The sequence below is a fragment of the Denticeps clupeoides genome, chromosome 2, assembly GCF_900700375.1.
Source record: "Denticeps clupeoides chromosome 2, fDenClu1.1, whole genome shotgun sequence".
NCBI lineage: Eukaryota > Metazoa > Chordata > Actinopteri > Clupeiformes > Denticipitidae > Denticeps > Denticeps clupeoides.
This window is the reverse complement of record NC_041708.1, coordinates 22424459-22442057: the sequence shown is the minus strand read 5'-3', so window position 1 is coordinate 22442057 and position 17599 is coordinate 22424459. Positions and strand designations below refer to the sequence as shown.

General features: G+C 43.4%; 2 protein-coding genes across 5 annotated transcripts; one reads left to right on the top strand and one right to left on the bottom strand.

Moving 5' to 3' along the window:
* Positions 1-253: 253 nt before the first annotated feature.
* On the top strand, positions 254-8033 carry cngb3.1 (cyclic nucleotide gated channel subunit beta 3, tandem duplicate 1). Of its 3 annotated transcripts, none has more exons than XM_028970124.1 (18): positions 254-391; positions 959-1115; positions 1523-1604; positions 1910-2064; positions 2205-2495; positions 2572-2780; positions 2857-2907; positions 2993-3079; positions 3169-3233; positions 4251-4373; positions 4454-4595; positions 5242-5401; positions 5848-5945; positions 6025-6108; positions 6199-6317; positions 6390-6542; positions 6630-6780; positions 7728-8033. In XM_028970124.1, exons 1-18 carry the CDS (start codon positions 326-328, stop codon positions 7749-7751), a joined length of 2217 nt encoding a protein of 738 aa, XP_028825957.1. In that variant the 5' UTR covers positions 254-325; the 3' UTR covers positions 7752-8033. The 3 variants fall into 3 exon arrangements, 2 of the variants coding, with proteins under 2 accessions (XP_028825957.1, XP_028825956.1); XM_028970123.1 differs by having other exon boundaries at positions 267-391; positions 947-1115; XR_003748890.1 differs by lacking the exons at positions 6630-6780; positions 7728-8033 and having other exon boundaries at positions 267-391; positions 947-1115; positions 6178-6317; positions 6390-6419.
* Positions 8034-8532: 499 nt separating this feature from the next.
* On the bottom strand, positions 8533-17316 carry cpne3 (copine III). Of its 2 annotated transcripts, XM_028962357.1 has the most exons (17): positions 17224-17316; positions 16424-16557; positions 15468-15647; positions 15025-15099; positions 14350-14421; positions 13858-13938; positions 13670-13759; positions 13110-13208; positions 12941-13027; positions 12745-12804; positions 12035-12168; positions 11865-11919; positions 11713-11764; positions 11493-11626; positions 10994-11230; positions 10606-10720; positions 9610-9747 (listed from the first exon to the last, which is right to left on the bottom strand). In XM_028962357.1, exons 2-16 carry the CDS (start codon positions 16553-16555, stop codon positions 10610-10612), a joined length of 1599 nt encoding a protein of 532 aa, XP_028818190.1. In that variant the 5' UTR covers positions 16556-16557; positions 17224-17316; the 3' UTR covers positions 9610-9747; positions 10606-10609. The 2 variants fall into 2 exon arrangements, with proteins under 2 accessions (XP_028818181.1, XP_028818190.1); XM_028962348.1 differs by lacking the exon at positions 10606-10720 and having other exon boundaries at positions 8533-9747.
* Positions 17317-17599: the final 283 nt, after the last annotated feature.

Sequence of the window (17599 nt, the reverse complement as noted above, 5' to 3'; positions counted from 1 at the left end):
CAGGACTAAATTAACAATAACACACACACACACACACACACACACACACACAATCACCTCATAGAATCAATCGCAATCGTAACACACAGTCATTGTAGCACAGTGTCCACTCACATCAGACAGATTTAAACACATTTATGTCTTATAAAAATCAGGAGGGAAAGCGAACTGGGGGGCGGAGTAGCTGTGCTGTGATTGGCTGGGGAGGGATGAGTTTTCCCATTGGGGGGAGGAATCAGAGATGCTGGAATGAAGGAGCGCGAGTCTGTGCGGGACAGGGGCTAGCCAGTGCTAATGCTAACGCTGGACGGGTCCTCCTGCCATCATGTTCAGCAAGCTGACCGCACTCTTCAGAGGACCGGTGCCGCCCAGTCCCAGCCCGGAGTCCAAGGTACGAGCCTAGATCTTCACCAGCTTTCTCACATGTAAATGTGATTTCTGCAGGACCTACGTATTATTTTACTTGTAGTGGACTGTGCTGACTGGTCTTTAAATGCTCTTAAACCAGATTAGAAAGCCTATAAGACAGAACATCATGGCTCAGGATGAAAGAAAGCAATTATTAAATGAGATGTATTAGCCACTGTCTGTTAATATTGAAATTGTGAAACTGTTGTCAAAAAAGTAAAAGGAATGCGGTTTAATTTGGTTCTATTTCACTGAAAAGTTATATAAAGCCATTAAACTGTGAATTAACTAAAAAATAAACGTTTTTTTCTAGAAGTCAATAATTTAGCTAAAGACATCTGATTAAAGTGTTGGTAGAAGGTTTTTCTTTTCAGTTAAATTAATGCTGAGATTTATTTATGTTTAATTGGATTTATGCATTAACTAATCTATCACAGATGGACAAATTCACTTTACCTTTAATTAGTAACATACAAATTGATAAAATTGATCTTATTTGATCTTAATTGACTCAAGTGCCACATTGAAGATCATACAGTTATGTTCACAGGAGGAAAAGACAGTTGACAAGAAACAAAATGAAAAGAAAGAAGAGAAAAGCGTGGAAGAAAAGAAAGTAGAGGACAAAGGTCAGGAAAAGAAAGAAGAGAAAAGGGAGGAGGAGAATAAAGAAAAGAAAAAGGAGGAAAATGATGAAGCAAAGCCTGGTGAGCATTACAGCGCGTTAGAAATGTTACACCTTTTAGAAATAAAAATGTTATTGTAATCATATTTGTAATGCTTGGAAGTATAATTATTGTTATAGAGCACCAGCACAAGTGCATCCTATTGGCTAAAGCTGCTCAGTGCATATCTAGACAGATAGATACTGAAGGAAGTATTGGAAATTAATATCTGTGGAATTTGACATTGTGCTCATGAACTATTTGGACCAGAATTTGTTCTGTTGTTCACATCAAGGAGGTCAAAATGCATTTTTTTTTTATTCAGAGGTTTAAATGCAGTCTTCTACGCTGCTTTCAATATTTAATTATACAACCTGCATGTATTCTTTTCACGGAGAGTGAAACTTTTAAATGTGTTTTTTCTGTGCCGCCCTCACCCATCACTGCAGCCTCCTCCCCCACCCCCGAGCAACCAAAAGCTGAGGTCAAACCTGCGGACCTCCCCAACACAGAGGCAGGAGCCGCAGAAGGGTAAAAAAAAAACTTATATAGCACATTACACAGTAACAAATACTATTCCTGGCATCCCCGGTCTATAAAAGCCACCCCTGCCATCTCTGACTTGCAGCTTAAAGGAGCTTAATGGATAAGCAGTATTTGTACTTAAAGAAGGCACTCGCATGCAGACCTACTGCTAGAGTTCAAGTGGCACGATGGCATCCACAAGCAGATCAGAACAATGAAAAAGACGCCATGCGCAGCCTTCAGAAGTTCTGGAATGAGACCATGTTGTCGGAAGTGTGGTAAAATGACCAGAACTCTGGTTTGTGTTCCAGGGAGGCAGAGCAGGTCCCTCCTCCCATCGTGTTTAATAGCTTGGTGGATGAGCGGCTCAGGGATCTGGCGAAGCGACTCCGGGAGCGGACAGACATCTACAAAGAGAAGGTCATTGACCCATACGCCTCCTCTCCTGAACGGAGTCCGCCTGTCAGTGAGTCGCCACAGACATACTCCCAAAACTGGCGCTTGCAAGAAAATGCCACGACCAATTGGAACAGGAGGAAAATAACCAGGATTTGTAATTTTGCAAAGCATTTAGCGTTTTTCCAACTATTTTTCATATCTGTTCAGCTCCAGTCCTGCGAAGGTGTGACTGGCTAAAAAAACAAGAGGAGGAGAGGATTCGAAAAGAGGAGGAGGAAAAGAGGAAGAAAGAGGAGGAGGTCAAAAAAGCAGCAGAAAAAAAGGAGGAGAAGAAAGATGACAAGAAGAAGGAGGAAAAGAAAGAAGAGGTCGCCGAGCCCAAACCTGAAGAGAAATCAATCTTCCCAAAGATCAGTTTCACCTTCATTGACGTCATGTTGAAACCACTGGAGGACAAGATGGACACAGTCCTGGGCACGACCATCGACCCCTTCACAGGTGGGTTATGAACACATACAACATCACGCCATCTTTAATCCCTCATTTGCTCAACGCTTTGTGCCTCGCTTGACAGATCGGCGGTACATCAAGTGGCTGAGCGTGGTAACCGTGGCATTCAACTACAACGTCTGGTTGGCTACGGCACGCCTGTGCTTCCCATACCACACCCCTCAGGCCATTCCCTTCTGGATATTGTGCGACGTTCTCTGCGACCTCATAAACATCCTCGACATCGTGATTTTCCAGCCGCGGCTCCAGTTCGTGAAGGCCGGCGACATTGTCGTAAGTGTGGTGATCTAGTAAAGCTGGGCAGTGTGGAAGCATCTTGTGTGAACCTCACCATGACGCTTTCGTGCAGAAAGACCGCGTTCAGACCAAAAAGCACTACAGAACGTCGGCACGCTTCCAGGCAAGTGTCCGGCCCTGCACTATTTCGGAATATCTGAGCTTGCGTGGCATGGTTTTTCTGGTGAACACCCCCATTCTCCCCGCAGTCAGACATCCTCAGCATCATTCCATTCGACCTGCTGTCCTTGCAGTTTGGATTCACGTCTTTTTTCAGATTCAATCGATTCATCAGGGTAAGAAAAACGTTCAATATTTTTGTGTCTTTCCACGGTCTTTGCCACTTAATCACACGTTTTATTTCAATGTTTTATGTTTCTTGCAGTATGAATCATTTTTCGAATTCAGTGATCGTCTGGAGAGCATCATGGCTAAGGCCTACATCTGGAGGTAGGACAGAATGTTCTACAAATAAAGTTACTATGTGTTCCATCAGACTGTCTTAAAGATGCACAGTAGATGCTGGGGTCTCTAATGGAATGGCTAGCTTGCATTTCTGAGAGAGAGGAAGTGAATGTATTATCCAAATTATCCAACACAGTAAAAACAAAGAAATATGTAAACAAAGGGCCACCAGAAGTGAAAAAAATTCATCATGAAGGCCCTGCAGCAGAGCGCATCATCGGGGTTCCACTTCCATCCATCTCCCAGCTCTACGAGAAACACCTCATCCGTCGAGCTCGGAACATAATGAAGGACTCTCACCGCCCCTCACATGCCCTGTTTTCCTCCTACCGTCTGGCAGACGGGTCCACAGCATCAGAACTGTAACTGCCAGACACTGCAAGGGCTTCTTCCCACAAGCAGTCAGAGCTCTCAATGCACTGCCATCAGCAGAAAACTGACAATAACAATACACTTCCAGCCTTATGCACCTGATCTTTGCACATCTCAACTCATTTCGCACATTTCTGCACATTTGCATGTTTGTCTTGTCTTATCCAACATTTCCACTTACAAGCATCCTACATGATGTTGTCCAATTATGTCCTGTTTGACCTGTTCATTGTACAGAAAAGTTCTACTTTTCTCCTATAGAGAAACCTGTTCAGTATTTAAGCTTTAGTTTTAGTTAGTATAGTTTAGTTTAGTGTGTATATACATATATATTTTTCTTTTATGATTGCACTATGGGGGGGTCTGTGTGAAACATTATTTCAATACTCAGTATACTGTGTATACTGTTGTACAGACAATAAACCAATCTTGAAACCACAGACCAGGAAAAATATAAAACTGCATTATGTTAATTCACAAAGTTGTAAATATGACATTAAGATTTATGATCCATTTAGATAGATTTGCTTGTGCTGTTTTCCAATATTCCAATAGCACTGGACAACCATAACACTGCTGACTTCCCTGCCACATTGCAGCATTATTAAATGGAACCTGTGCATTGTGTAGAGTGGGTCGGACCACCGGCTACCTGCTGTACTGCCTACACCTCAACGCCTGTCTCTACTACGTGGCCTCGGCATACGAAGGCCTCGGCACCACCGAATGGGTCTACGATGGAGAAGGAAATGCGTACGTCACGCTCGCGTGGACTGAATGCACAGTCTGTTGCGTGACCTTTGACCTTACTCTGGTCCGCCGCTCTCCTTTAGATACCTTCGATGCTACTACTTCGCCACTCGGACACTGATCACTATAGGAGGTCTGCCTGAGCCACACACGGTGTTTGAGATAGTCTTCCAGATGGTCAACTTCTTCGTAGGTGTCTTTGTCTTCTCCAGTTTGATTGGACAGGTAGGAACATTTTGTTATTGTATGTGATCTATTAAAAAGTTCCATGTATCACAGGTGGATTCAGTGGCTGAAACAATGCATGAATTATGAATTAATGCAAGAATTGTAATTGAAGGCTTTTAATACTGACATGCAGATTCAGGGCAGTGGTGGCCTAATAGGTAAGGAAGCAGAATCATAACCAAAGGGTTGCTGGTTCAAATCCTGAGGTTCCCTTGATCAAGGCACCATCCCCACCAGTGCTTGCAAGTCTCACGCATTTCAAAAAGTGCCACAAATGGCGTTTCTCACGTGTAGAAGATCTTAACTTTAATGAACAAAAATTGTTTTAAGTGAAGGTGAAGTGATTGTCAATGTAAAACACTGCAGTACTACGCTGGCATAATGAAATGTGTCCTCTGCTTTTAACCATCACCCTTGGTGAGCAGTGGGCAGCCATGACAGGCACCGGGGGAGCAGTGTGTGGGGTTGGTGCTTTGCTCAGTGGCACCTCAGCAACCTTCTGATTACGGGGTGCTTCCTTAAATGCTAAGCCACCACTGCCCCAGTGGTTCATTTTACAAATTAATGAATGCTTTTGGCTTCAAGCACATGTTCCATGCACATGTTAAACATTTTACCTTCATGGTGCTCTGGTTCTTCACAGATGAGGGATGTGATTGGAGCAGCCACAGCCGGACAGACGTATTTCCGGGCCTCCATGGATTCATGTGTGGCCTACATGAATACATATAGAATCCCCCGACAGGTTCAGAACAGAGTGCGCACCTGGTACAATTACACTTGGGACTCTCAAGGCATGCTGGGTAAATAAGCATTTGAAGTTTTAAGAACTAGAAAAGGAGCTTTTGTGAACAAACTTCATTTTGGCTGATCAAGACTGTGTCCTTTTGCATGCTAGCACTGTCTGTTAAGGTGTCAGAAAAAAAGTCCACTTCATTCATTTAATTGACTATATAGTGCACTACATCATGGTTACAATACACACCACAAAACCATCATGCATTACAGTCTCTCTACTGAGGAAGAAGTTAACCCCTCACTCCCTGTTTAATATACTCTGTACTTTAATGAATGACTGAACTTGCCCAGTTCTTAAGAATGAAACCAGAAGCCAAGGTGATGTTGGCACATCTTTGCATTGTTCGCAACACCATCTCTATTGAGAAACTGTAAATTTAGTCTACATCCTCAGCTACATTGAATTACTATGTGTTACTGTATGCTGCTGTAATTGGTGACTTGTGTTCAGATGAATCGGAGCTGCTGGAACAGATGCCGCTGGTCATGAGAACAGCAATTGCTGTGGACATCAACCTCGCCACCTTCCAGAAAATTGACCTCTTTAAGGTCAGGGTTGCACTCTGTCACTCAGCATCCTGATATGTTGATGCGGCGTGACTTGTGACTGAGGTGTTGCCGCCCACAGGGCTGTGACAACCAGATGCTGGTGGACATGTTGCTGAGACTCAAGTCCATCGTGTATTTACCTGGAGATTTTGTGGTTAAAAAGGTGAGCTTGTCGCTTCATTCTCATCGTCTGTGGGGTGACAGGGTTGAGGTGGCTGTAACGTGAGTGCAGGTTTGATCTTCACATTGTCAGGGAGACATTGGTAAGGAGATGTACATCATCAAAGCCGGCGAGGTCCAGGTGGTTGGTGGCCCTGACAACACGATTGTGTTTGTAACACTGAAGGCAGGCTGTGTGTTTGGGGAGATCAGGTAAGTGACACAAGTCTCATGTTTGCATGTTGATGTGTTGTCCTGCAGTCAGCTGACCCAGACTCTCCACAGCCTGTTACAGTCTTCAGCCAATGGAGGGAACCGCAGAACAGCCAACGTTGCAGCGCACGGCTTCGCCAACCTTTTTGTGCTGGAAAAGCGAGATCTGTTCGACATCCTGGTTCACTACCCAGAGTCCCAGAAAGTGCTGGCCAGGAAAGGAAAGTGAGTACAAGAAAGACCTTCATGAAATGTGCTGAAGACTTCTACAGGAACACCTGGTCAGTGGTCTATCATCTGCTTTATCTTCAGAAAATTGATGAAGGCTAAAGGCCCAGCAGCTGCCAAGGCAGATGAGGAGAAGAAGAGAGGCCTTGCCCTGTTTGGAACAAAACCTCCAACGCCCAAGATGGCTCGCATCTTTGGTGGCTTTGGGAAAGGAGGCCTGTTGGAAAAACTGAAGGTGTGTAATGCTGAACTCATAAGTCATGAAAGAAAAGAAATAAAATACATTTTAGCTTTTGCACTTTAGCACTAATTGTCATTCATAAAATGCATCAAGGGAAGTCCAATCATCTCAAAATAACTGAGTCTTTCCAATTAGAGAAACCCGGGTGTCATTTCTGAGTTTGGCTTGTTCTTGTCATACAACCCTGTATTGCGAAAAACCAGTGTTATGAATTCAGCTAAAACCCTAGCATGTGTGAAATCTAAACAGCACTTACCTCCAGGCCTCAGCGCAAAACCCAGTCCTGGGCCTAAAACCTGAGCCAGAGCGTCCTCGATCCTCTTTAACTGCACCAGTTCACATAGGGGAAAACCCACAAACAAAAGAAAACCAAAAAGGGGGAAAATATGCATCAATCAATCAATGTTTCACCATAAACCAGCCAGCCCCCTTAGCTTCAGACCTGAAAACCTGGAAGCAAGCTGATGCCCCCTTGTGGATGGGATGTGATTGTGAAAGTGGTCTGTCTTGCTAAGGTGCATGCTCTACATCCTAATTCCAGGCTTTACCTGAGCTGCTGGTCCTAGTCCAGACCATGTTTATCTCTTTCTTTCTAAGTGTCCAGCATCACGTGTCACCCTGCTTCTCATAGACCTCCTCTGGCTACCAATTGTGTGTTGGTTATATATAAGGTGGTAGTAGCCTAGTGGGTAAGACACTCGCCTGTGAACCAGAAGACCCGGGTTCAAATCCAGCTTACTACCATTGTGTCCCTGAGCAAGACACTTAAGTTGCTCCAGAGGGACTGTCCCTGTAACTGCTGATTGTAAGTCGCTCTGGATAAGGGCGTCTGATAAATGCTGTAAATGTAATGGTTGCTTGGGATTGAGGCATTTCACTCCTCCCTCAAACATCCTTCTGAATGGATGATATTTCCATTTGTTCTTTTTCTGTCCATACAGGCTGCAGCCGCAGAGGAAAAGTGAACCACTGATCTCAATCACCACACTGCTGTTTCATTTCTGACTAAAGGCCTAATTAGCAGAACCTGAGCTTATATCTCTGCAATTTTCCTCTTGGTGATTTATAACACATATTCTCCATCATTATCTCCACATTCTGTATTTGTAGCATATTGTTATCCACCAATATTTGTCTTTTGTTTAAATGTTAACTCTGTCCTCATTTTGGTTTATAATGTGTGACATTGTGTAAAAACATTCTCTGGTAATTTACATGAATAAAATGTGAAGATTTTTTTATATTAATACATTCATTTTTGTGCAACTTTAAAAGATTTAGTTTCATAATGAAAAAAAGTGCAGCCAAGCAGCCCATCAATAGGAACAGAAGTCTGAAATGCCTGAAATAGCATGACAGCATATAACAGTGATTTAACAAGGATGTGTATTTGGTTCTTCACATAACTGGAAAACACTGAAAAACTGAGGTACAAATCAGAGCATACTTAATGTGGAACCAGAAGACAGAGCGAAGAACACAAGTGTCGCAATGAAACGGCAAGACCTTCTGCTTGGTAGACACTTTTTCAATGTCGTAACAATGTCAAATGTTGCACATGAGTAAAAGTGGTCGATTAAAGTCGGCTGTATTTCAAATATTCACATTCACACATGGCTAAGCTCTGGAGTCCAAATATGGAATATTCGATTAGTTACCAGAGTTATGAATAAAGACAAAGTGAGAGTTGTAATATCTGTCAGTAGGACCAATTAAAATAAATGATAAAGCTAATTTAACCAGGTCATTAAAACCAAAACTGTTTATTTATTTTGCACTGTACAAAAAATATAATGCCACATAAAAATGAAAAGTATTGTTACATTTATTAGTAATAATGAGTGCTAGATCTACTATCAAGATGAGTTGGCACAGTCCACATGCTGGTCTATATGCAAAGCAGCGATTATGTGAAAGGTAAGAATAGATGATCTGGACTGTTTCAAGCCTCAATCTGAACTCTGATTCAATGAGTCAATTTGTAAACCTCGGGAAATATCAGACCGCCACCTCCTTCAAAGAAAATAATTACCCGATGGGCGAACAGCACGGTTTTCCAAGCGGAATCAGAAAAGACATTTTTCAATTTCATGTAGAAAAAAGCAGAGAACTAGCTAAACATAAACAACCCTGACATTGAACGCATTGAATATGAAATTTCATACCCAACTCCATTAATTTTTGGAATGCTGTAATAAGGTTTATATGGTTTCAGTTGTAGTCTATTAAGAAATAATGACTCATGTTACATTAAAGCTACATAAGTAGGTTTGCATTTACAAATGCATTTGCATGTACATACTAGAATCAAAGCATATCAAGATGATTTGTGAAAATCATTTGGACTCACAATCTCATCAGATTAAAAAGAAGTGGAAGATGGTTAAAACATGCTTTCAAAATATTGTGTTAAATCTGGCCAAGTTCACAGGAGGTAGCAGAGGCTATCAAACTAACAAAAACCTAACGTGGCAAAATATAAAAAGTTGTCTGGTCCAGAATGCAGGAGAGGTCGCGTGTCTTAATTAGCTGCTAGACCAGGGGTTTCTGGTCCTATTTCTGGAGGACAAAACTTTTTAGTTCTAACCCTTGCTATATTAGGATGCCATTGACATGCTGATGATGGCAGATCATAAAGGCCGGAATGGTCCGGGATGATTCTCCCCCCTCAGACTATATTCGCATATTAGCAAATGGAACATATGTATGCTGAGATGATAACTGGGATCACTTGAATTTGCTCAGCTATGCCTCCTGCTAATACTGAGGTTATGGGTGTGTTATTTATTATTATTTATTATGGCATTTATTGATGCGGCGCAGGCAGGTGCAGGTGTACAATCAGCTCTGGGATGGTGGGGTTGGGTTGTTGGGTGGGTAAAGTTTGGACATGCTGAAGTAGGAAACCAGCTGAGCGGGCACCTCCGCCAGAACGCTCTGAGCCAGCGCTTCTTTAGGAGACTGTGGTGGGAGAGAGACAGAATGGCATTACACAGTATTTCATAATCTGAACAAAACAGCCCTACACACAAGCACAGTCATGGGCAGTACAGCCCGATTTATAGAATATACAGAGACTATTATTCTAATAAGGGCAAATTATTTCTCATCATTGGGTAATATTTATGCACATTAAATCAGATGTCACAAAGTGCCACAGGGCTCATCAATTCACAGTAATCACATCAATTCAGTGATACCGACTGTCTCCTACAGCAGTTGTTCTCACTCTTAATTATCATTTCCAAGACACTTTCCAGCCCTACCACTGAGGTACGCCATGCACTTTAAGAATTTTCATTGCATCAGGCGAGCGTGGACCGTTTTTCAGCTTATAGGAGCAAATCAATTGAAACAGCCCTAACGGTTATGGCTTGTAATAATGGATATAGCTTGTAAAAAAAAAAAAATTGCCAACAGTGCATCCATGTGGCAAGTGCAATTTATTACATAAAAAAAAACACAAAAATTGAGAGCAAATTTACAAACAGAACAGATCCTGAAAAAGTCGAAACATAAAAAGCCATTAACAGGCCAGTTCCAGTGCTATGGTGGAGAAATGTGCTGCAGGAACTTATGCCTGTTTGCAGTTACAGGCTCTTTATTAGCCTTGTTGGGTTGCACATGGAAAAACAGTTCTTGCTCACTGAGCATTGGCCTGTTAACTGGACAGCAGGTTATAAATGCATTATAGCAGCAGTCATGCAGGAGGGTGGGTGACGGGAAGGGAAATGTTAGGGTGTGGTGTTCATGTGTGTGTTTTGGGGGGGGTGGGTAAGAGCCTGACAGGGAACGTTTGGATGGTCAGAGCTGCCCTACATTTCTATGGAGGGGTTGGATCATGGGGAGGCGGCAGTTTGAGCATTTTGAAGTAGGATGAGACTTGTTGAGGCAACTCTGCCAAAACGCTCTGGGCTAGAACTTCCCTGGGCGCCTGCAATGAGAGGGACACAGTGTGAGCAGAAAGACTCCACGTGGCTTCTTTCCCTCCAAACCGCGTGCAGTGTTTTTTTTTTGTTTTTTTTTACAAAACAGACTACAAATCTTCAGATGTGGGGAGGTTTTCATGATTCTCACATTCATTAGTTGTGTTACTGAAATGGTATAGAAAACTGAGCGTTTTCAGGATATGAGTCTCCTGTGCAGAACTGTGTCCCCAGCATGCATGCAACAAAAGTAAGAGTGCAGCGGTTGAGGGCACACTTACGTTTTGGAACTTTCTGAAAGGCACAAACTGAACAATGTCACGAGCAGCCATCTCGCCGTTCGGGGCACGCAATTGCCCGTCATCGCAGTCCAGGAACTCCATGGCACTGAAGTCGGCCTTGCCCACTCCAATGATGATGATGGACATCGGGAGGCGGGACGCATTAACTATGGCGCTGCGTGTTTGATCGAGGTCTGTGATCACGCCGTCAGTGATTATGAGGAGAACGAAGTATTGCTGAACAGGAAAGCAAGAGAATATGACATTTGGCTGGAACTGCTCCAAAATCCTAACACTTCATCCATTTTTGTGCCATATTTGACATTCCTAATACATTGTATTCAGATGAATGCGAGTCCATAGCGATAATGAACGTACATCACTGAAATCGATCAGTTCATCCTTCAATATCAGATTTAAAGAAATCTCCTCATGAGCGTGGGACGTACAGGAAGTACTTTAGACAGTTTAAACCTTAGTTTGGTGACAAGTCTCGTACCGAGGCGGTGTTCTGTTTGGATGCATCCAGGGCGATGCGAGCCACATGGTTGATGATGGGTGAGAAGTTTGTGGGACCATAAAGCCGGACCTGAGGCAAACACATCCTGTACGCCTCCACTACACCCTCAATGCCTAAAATACACACACAAACACAGTTACTACACACAAAACTGTGTCAACAATGACAAAACACAAAACAACTACTATGACAAACATACCGGTGCAATAGGGATTTGTGGGGTTGAAGTTAAGGGGAAACTCATGAGAAACCTGAGAGATGTCAAAGAAAATAAAATATACATACATTCATACACAACATATTTACATGTAAACAGACAATTTTTTTGGTTTATATGTAAAGCACAGTTACCTGCCAAGTAGGGGGGACCTGAGCGCCAAACCCGAATGCAGGAAACATCTTGTCGCTGTGGCAAAATATGAGCATTTCTACAGTAATCGCTCTCAAATGCATTAAACAAATTTTGAAAGAATGTAATTTTCCGGAATGTTACGCTGCACCCGCCAATCCACAGCACTCACCTGTCGTAGTCCTGGATCACCAGGCCGACTGTCCAGATGGCAGACAGATACTCATTGATCCCCTGGGGGCTGATGTAGTGTAGGGAGTCAGGGGAGCGGGGGTCACCGTTCGACCCTGTGAAGTCCACACCCACCTGCACAGTGCAAGAAAGGACAAAGGTCATTGAATGTAATGAGCATGTTTAACGGAAATAAAAAATCAATAAAAAAAAAAAAAAAAAAACACTTTATATGGGGGCATTTAGGTAAGGAAGAGGACCTGTAATCAGAATGTTGCAGATTCAAATCCTGAACCACCAAGGTACCACTGAGGTCCCCTTGATGAAGGTAGTGTCCCAACACACTGCTCCTCGGGCGCCTGTCATGGCTGCCCACTGCTCACCAAGGTGATGGTTAAAAGCAGAGGGCACATTTTGTTGTGTCACCGTGTAGTGTGCTGCAGTGTTTCACCTTGAAAATCACATCACTTTGACAGTATTTTTTTTATTTTAGTAAGGCCAAGAGATGCAGTGAATCAAAGATGGTGTTTATAGAGGCTCTTCAATATAAAAAGAACCAAAAGAAGAACAGAACCTGAAGCACCGCTGGTTAAACTTCGTACAGTGGTAAGAAATTTAAACTTAACGGTCACCTTGCAAATACATTTGTATAGAAAGATCGCTTTTTTGCACAGCTGATTTATGGCAGTTGCAGGATGAAATTTGTCTCACCGTAAAGTTGATCTGGCAGCCACCCATGATGTAATCCAGAAAGGTGTACTCCTTCACCACCTACAGCAACAAAACAAACACACCCTCAGTACAGGTGTTAAGTAACCCAAAGACCTCCGAGGAGGTACTGTGTTGTACCGATTTGAACACTGATATTGTGAAGTCATACACTGAAGAGGTGAGGAGAGGTTCTCACCTGACAGAGCTTAATGCACACAATGCCAGAGTTCTTGTAGTTCTTCTTCTTCTGCTTCTTCTTAATGTTGATGCACTCAAACTCTGCCTGTAGCACACACATCAGATCACATCACGTACAGTGACAAACGCTATGACAAATACTGTCTCACACAAACAGATGTTGTTACCGGTGACGTTCGTGATGCTTCAGTCATCCGTTTCAGAGTCGTCTCAAACGTCCCAATTAAGTCATGTGACCCATCGTTATCATAGTCATAACACTCCACCTGCATATTGAATTTATTTATTATCATCACTTTTACATGGGATCTCAAAACAGGAAAACACACACAGCATGCCACGACCCCACACAACACAACCGCAACCACGCAGTAACCTCAGAAGACTCACGCTCACGGGATGAATAACCAGTTATTAATACACCACATTCGCAGCGTCAACTCACAGAACACACATAAACAGGTTGATGTTAGTGTTAGTTGTTGTTAAGATCCTCAATGGCATTAACGCATCAGACGATGGTGTGTGTGTTAGAAATAAACGTTTCAACTTCAACCCATCAAGGATTGTTTTAAGTCTGTTAAGTCTGTGAAACAGCTTAACCATTTTAATTATTCTATTGTACTATCAATTAAGCTAATGACCTTGGGCAACACCATGCATGACTCAAACACACTTAAGAGCTTTAAAATACACCCAGCTTCAGAAATAACTGTGGGCAACTCACCTTAATGGGTTTTTCCAAATCTCCTCCGCACAGACTCTGCAGCGGGATCTTAAAGGGTCTCCATGAGGGGTTCAGGTTATTTTTCACCACCTGGACAAAACCAAACAGTAACAAAGCACAATCAAATCACAATGGAAGCAGTTTGAGGGCAATGAGCAAGACGCTAGAGAAGAACGCAGTTCCCGCACCTCCGTTCTGTGGGCAAGCTGCCACCCGGTCTCGATCTGTCGGTAGAACTCCAGGTAGGGATCTGACTTCCCAAAGAAATCCTGCATAACAAGCAAACACTAATACATTTAAAATCAATTAGCACACATCAATTAAAAATTCAGCCTGATCCGATAGATAGTATGGCAGCATAACATAGGTTTTCATTAGTGCTGGTTTAAAACCAGCAAACCTGGCAACACTGCCTCTTTTCTGCAAAATGGCTAGGAAAACAGTCCTCAGTTTGTAAATCGCTTTTTGCCCCTGCTCATACGCAAACAAGAGTATCATTAGATGAGGAAGTTAAATAATGGCAATTATTCAGACCTATTCTTAAGACATAGTGAGGAATTACACACATTTTCCACTCATATCCTCACAATAAAATTAAAGATGACTAAAATGACAATGATAAACTCAAACTTCTGAAACCTTTCAGAAAAGCCAAATTGGGTTTGCGGTGGGAGTCTGACCTTGTTGTCCAGTTTCCGAGCATCGGCCTCAAAGTTGACCACTCGATTGTCTGTAATTTCCTCAGCACAGATCTACAGTAAAACATAGGGTCAGTGGAATATGGATAAATGTCGTGAAGTGAAGTGTGAAGTGTAGTGATTGTCACATGTGATACACAGCAGCACAGCACACGGTGCACACAGTGAAATTTGTCCTCTGCATTTAACCCATCACCCTGAGTGAGCAGTGGGCAGCCATGACAGGCGCCCGGGGAGCAGTGTGTGGGGACGGTGCTTTGCTCAGTGGCACCTCAGTGGCACCGTGGCAGATCGGGATTCGAACCGGCAACCTTCTGATTACGGGGCCGCTTCCTTAACCGCTAGGCTACCACTGCCCCCGCTAGGCCACCACTGCCCCCGCTAGGCCACCACTGCCCCAGCATAAACATAGTTATAGGGCTGAACTCCTACAACAACCATTTACAAGTATCCATAATCTGACCTGATGATGAATGTCAAGGAACAAATTCCTAATAAATACTCTTATTTGGTTGTTTTTTTAATGGATGAGCACAGCTACAATACAGATGAAAGCGTCTGCAGTTCAGCAAGAAATGGCAGGACAAGAGGCATGTAGCTTCATTAGCGAGAGTACATACACACATACAGAAAAAACATCAGTCCACGAAATGTTACCGTGATGCTTCCTTTGCCAGCAGGCTTCTGGTTCTTAAGCACCAAGGGTCGAGTCAGCTTTCTGCTGGACACGATCTGCAACAGAAGCTTCAGGTTCAGATTCACAAGCCTTTGAGTCCACTTAGACCTCCACAAATGATCAAAATGCAGAAATTAAAGAGCTCTAGATCCATATCTAAAGGATGTTTAATGTCATAATTTGCTTACGTTACCACCGACATGCACAATACCAGGTTTGAGACACCCCCTACACATGCATACATGAACTCGTATTTTCATGTACAGTTTATTATAATATCAGAGCACAGAATCACAGAGTCAGTGCCGCAACACACAGTGTGATAGATGTGGAGTCAGATAACACACAGACACACTTCGTTCAACAAGGGCTGGATGTGGGCAGAAGCTTTGGCTTCAGATTTCTAAAGTTAGTCCACACTCACCTGGCCCAAGGTGCACTCAAACTCGCCGAGGAAGTCATCGTCGCTGAGGTCCACCGTCTTGTTGTCGATGTCGTAGATACCAAACTTCAGCTTCTGCACCGCCTCAAAGTAGTAATCGATCACAAACTTCTTCGCAAACTTTGGGAACAGGCAGTTCTGAACCTTCTCAGTGCGGTCCACCTGCAAATCAACCATCATTCGATCAATCAAGCAAAAAAATGCAAGACCAGACCTGAAGCTTCACGGACCAAGCCTAAAAAAGTTTACAGCCCCCAAATCCATTGACTACCAGTGTATAAAATGCCAGAATCTCGCTGTTAAATGTGAGTCCGGCTGAGAGCCGGTGTGAAACAGTCTGTAAGGGTTAAACCGTGGACACTACCCTCTCGACATCTGAACGGCATCGGTGTTAAAAATTAACCAGATTATGGTTAAGTTGACGACCCAGTGCTGACTAGTGGAGGACAGCTATCAGAGTCCTCTTTCCTCTAAAGGTCCTCCATGATTTGCTCAGGGAGTTTTTCCTTTGTGATGTGCATTGTAATAAGTGAAATAAAGATTGATTATCCGTGTTGAACTTAATAACTCAATAATATTGATATACTGATGGAACCTGACTTCACCAAAACCCTAATTATTACTGATGTTACTTCATTTCTTGTAATTAATACGTAATAATCATGCTGAAGAAGAAGAACACAACAGCTATTCCACAGTTTAAAAACAGAACAGATCAGAATAAAATAGAAATCTCAGAATCTGAGTTTTTGTCCTTCTAATACGGACCTTTATGTTTATTTCATCAAAACAGCCAATCTGCTTGCTCGAATGTGACTGGTTCAACTGGATCCTTTGAATTGTCCCACTACGTCGTTTTGAGGCTCTGAACACATGGCGGGACCAGCGTTTATGAGCCTTTCACTACATCGGGTGTAGAGGAGAGCGGGAGCACCAACCTCGTACCACTGAGAGCCGCTCGTGTTCATCAGCAGCACACACAAGGGGTCCGACTTGGACGTCACATCCTTGTCCAGCAGGTTCTCGCAGGAAATGGTCAATTCGACTTTACTAACACACTGCGTCGCCATGCCTGCGAAACACAAACACACACAAACACACTATTTTTTTTACATCACTGTGCTACTATTGGCTTTTCCATCTGTTCAGCGCCGCCACACCACTGCGGTGACGTCATTGGACAGATATTCACTATACGCACAATCCTCCACCAAGACGTCTGTTCTGCTTTGAAATTTGAAGGGGTGGGGCTTAACCAGAGTAGAACTGGTGTGTAACACACTTGCCTATGAACCAGAAGACCCAGGTTCAAATCCCACACTAAGTTGCTCCAGACTGTCCCTGTAACTACTGATTGTAAGTCGCTCTGGATAAGGGCGTCTGATAAATGCCGTAAATGTGAATGTCGAATATCTGACCCGAAAGTAATTTCAACTGAACGTTCTTCCCACGTAACTACTGAAAACTGCACAGCCCCGAGCAAACTAATTCAATTAATTCGTGGCACATTAAAACCCTTATTGTATTTCACAAATGTTTAACAAGAGGGGAAAAAAAAACGCCACTTCTCCAACAAGGCCAAGAACTTCATGCAGTGCCTCGGCTGGGCGGTTCCGTCTTCACTGCACCGATTTCACACACAGCGAGTTCGCGCCGCCGCCCACCAGGGCCGCTTGGGACGGTGCAGATCCAAGTTTAAGGGGTACAGAAGCGATATAAAAAGGTTCCGGCAGCTTACCAGCGGGCGCTCCGGTGGCGGACACAGCGGGTAACAGCGCCGCGTTTCGACACTTTTATCACGCCGAGCCCTCCGCAGCACGTCGGCGTGACGTCACCGGCAGGAGGCCGAGAGGGCGTCAACAAATGTAAGGCCGTGGGGTTCATATTGCACTTCTTTTCGACCATCGATCGCTTCGTACAAGTTCAGTTCGCGCAATGGACGATTAGTTCCTTTTGAAAAACGAAGCCGATACTGTTCTTTGTCAAAGTCTATATCTGTTTTCTTCATAGACCTTTATTCTAAGGCTCAAACAAACGGGTAGTACCAGCCATACTGGCTGCCTTATCTGGTCTGTACATAATCCATCCATGTTCTGCCTCAATGGCAGATCCGT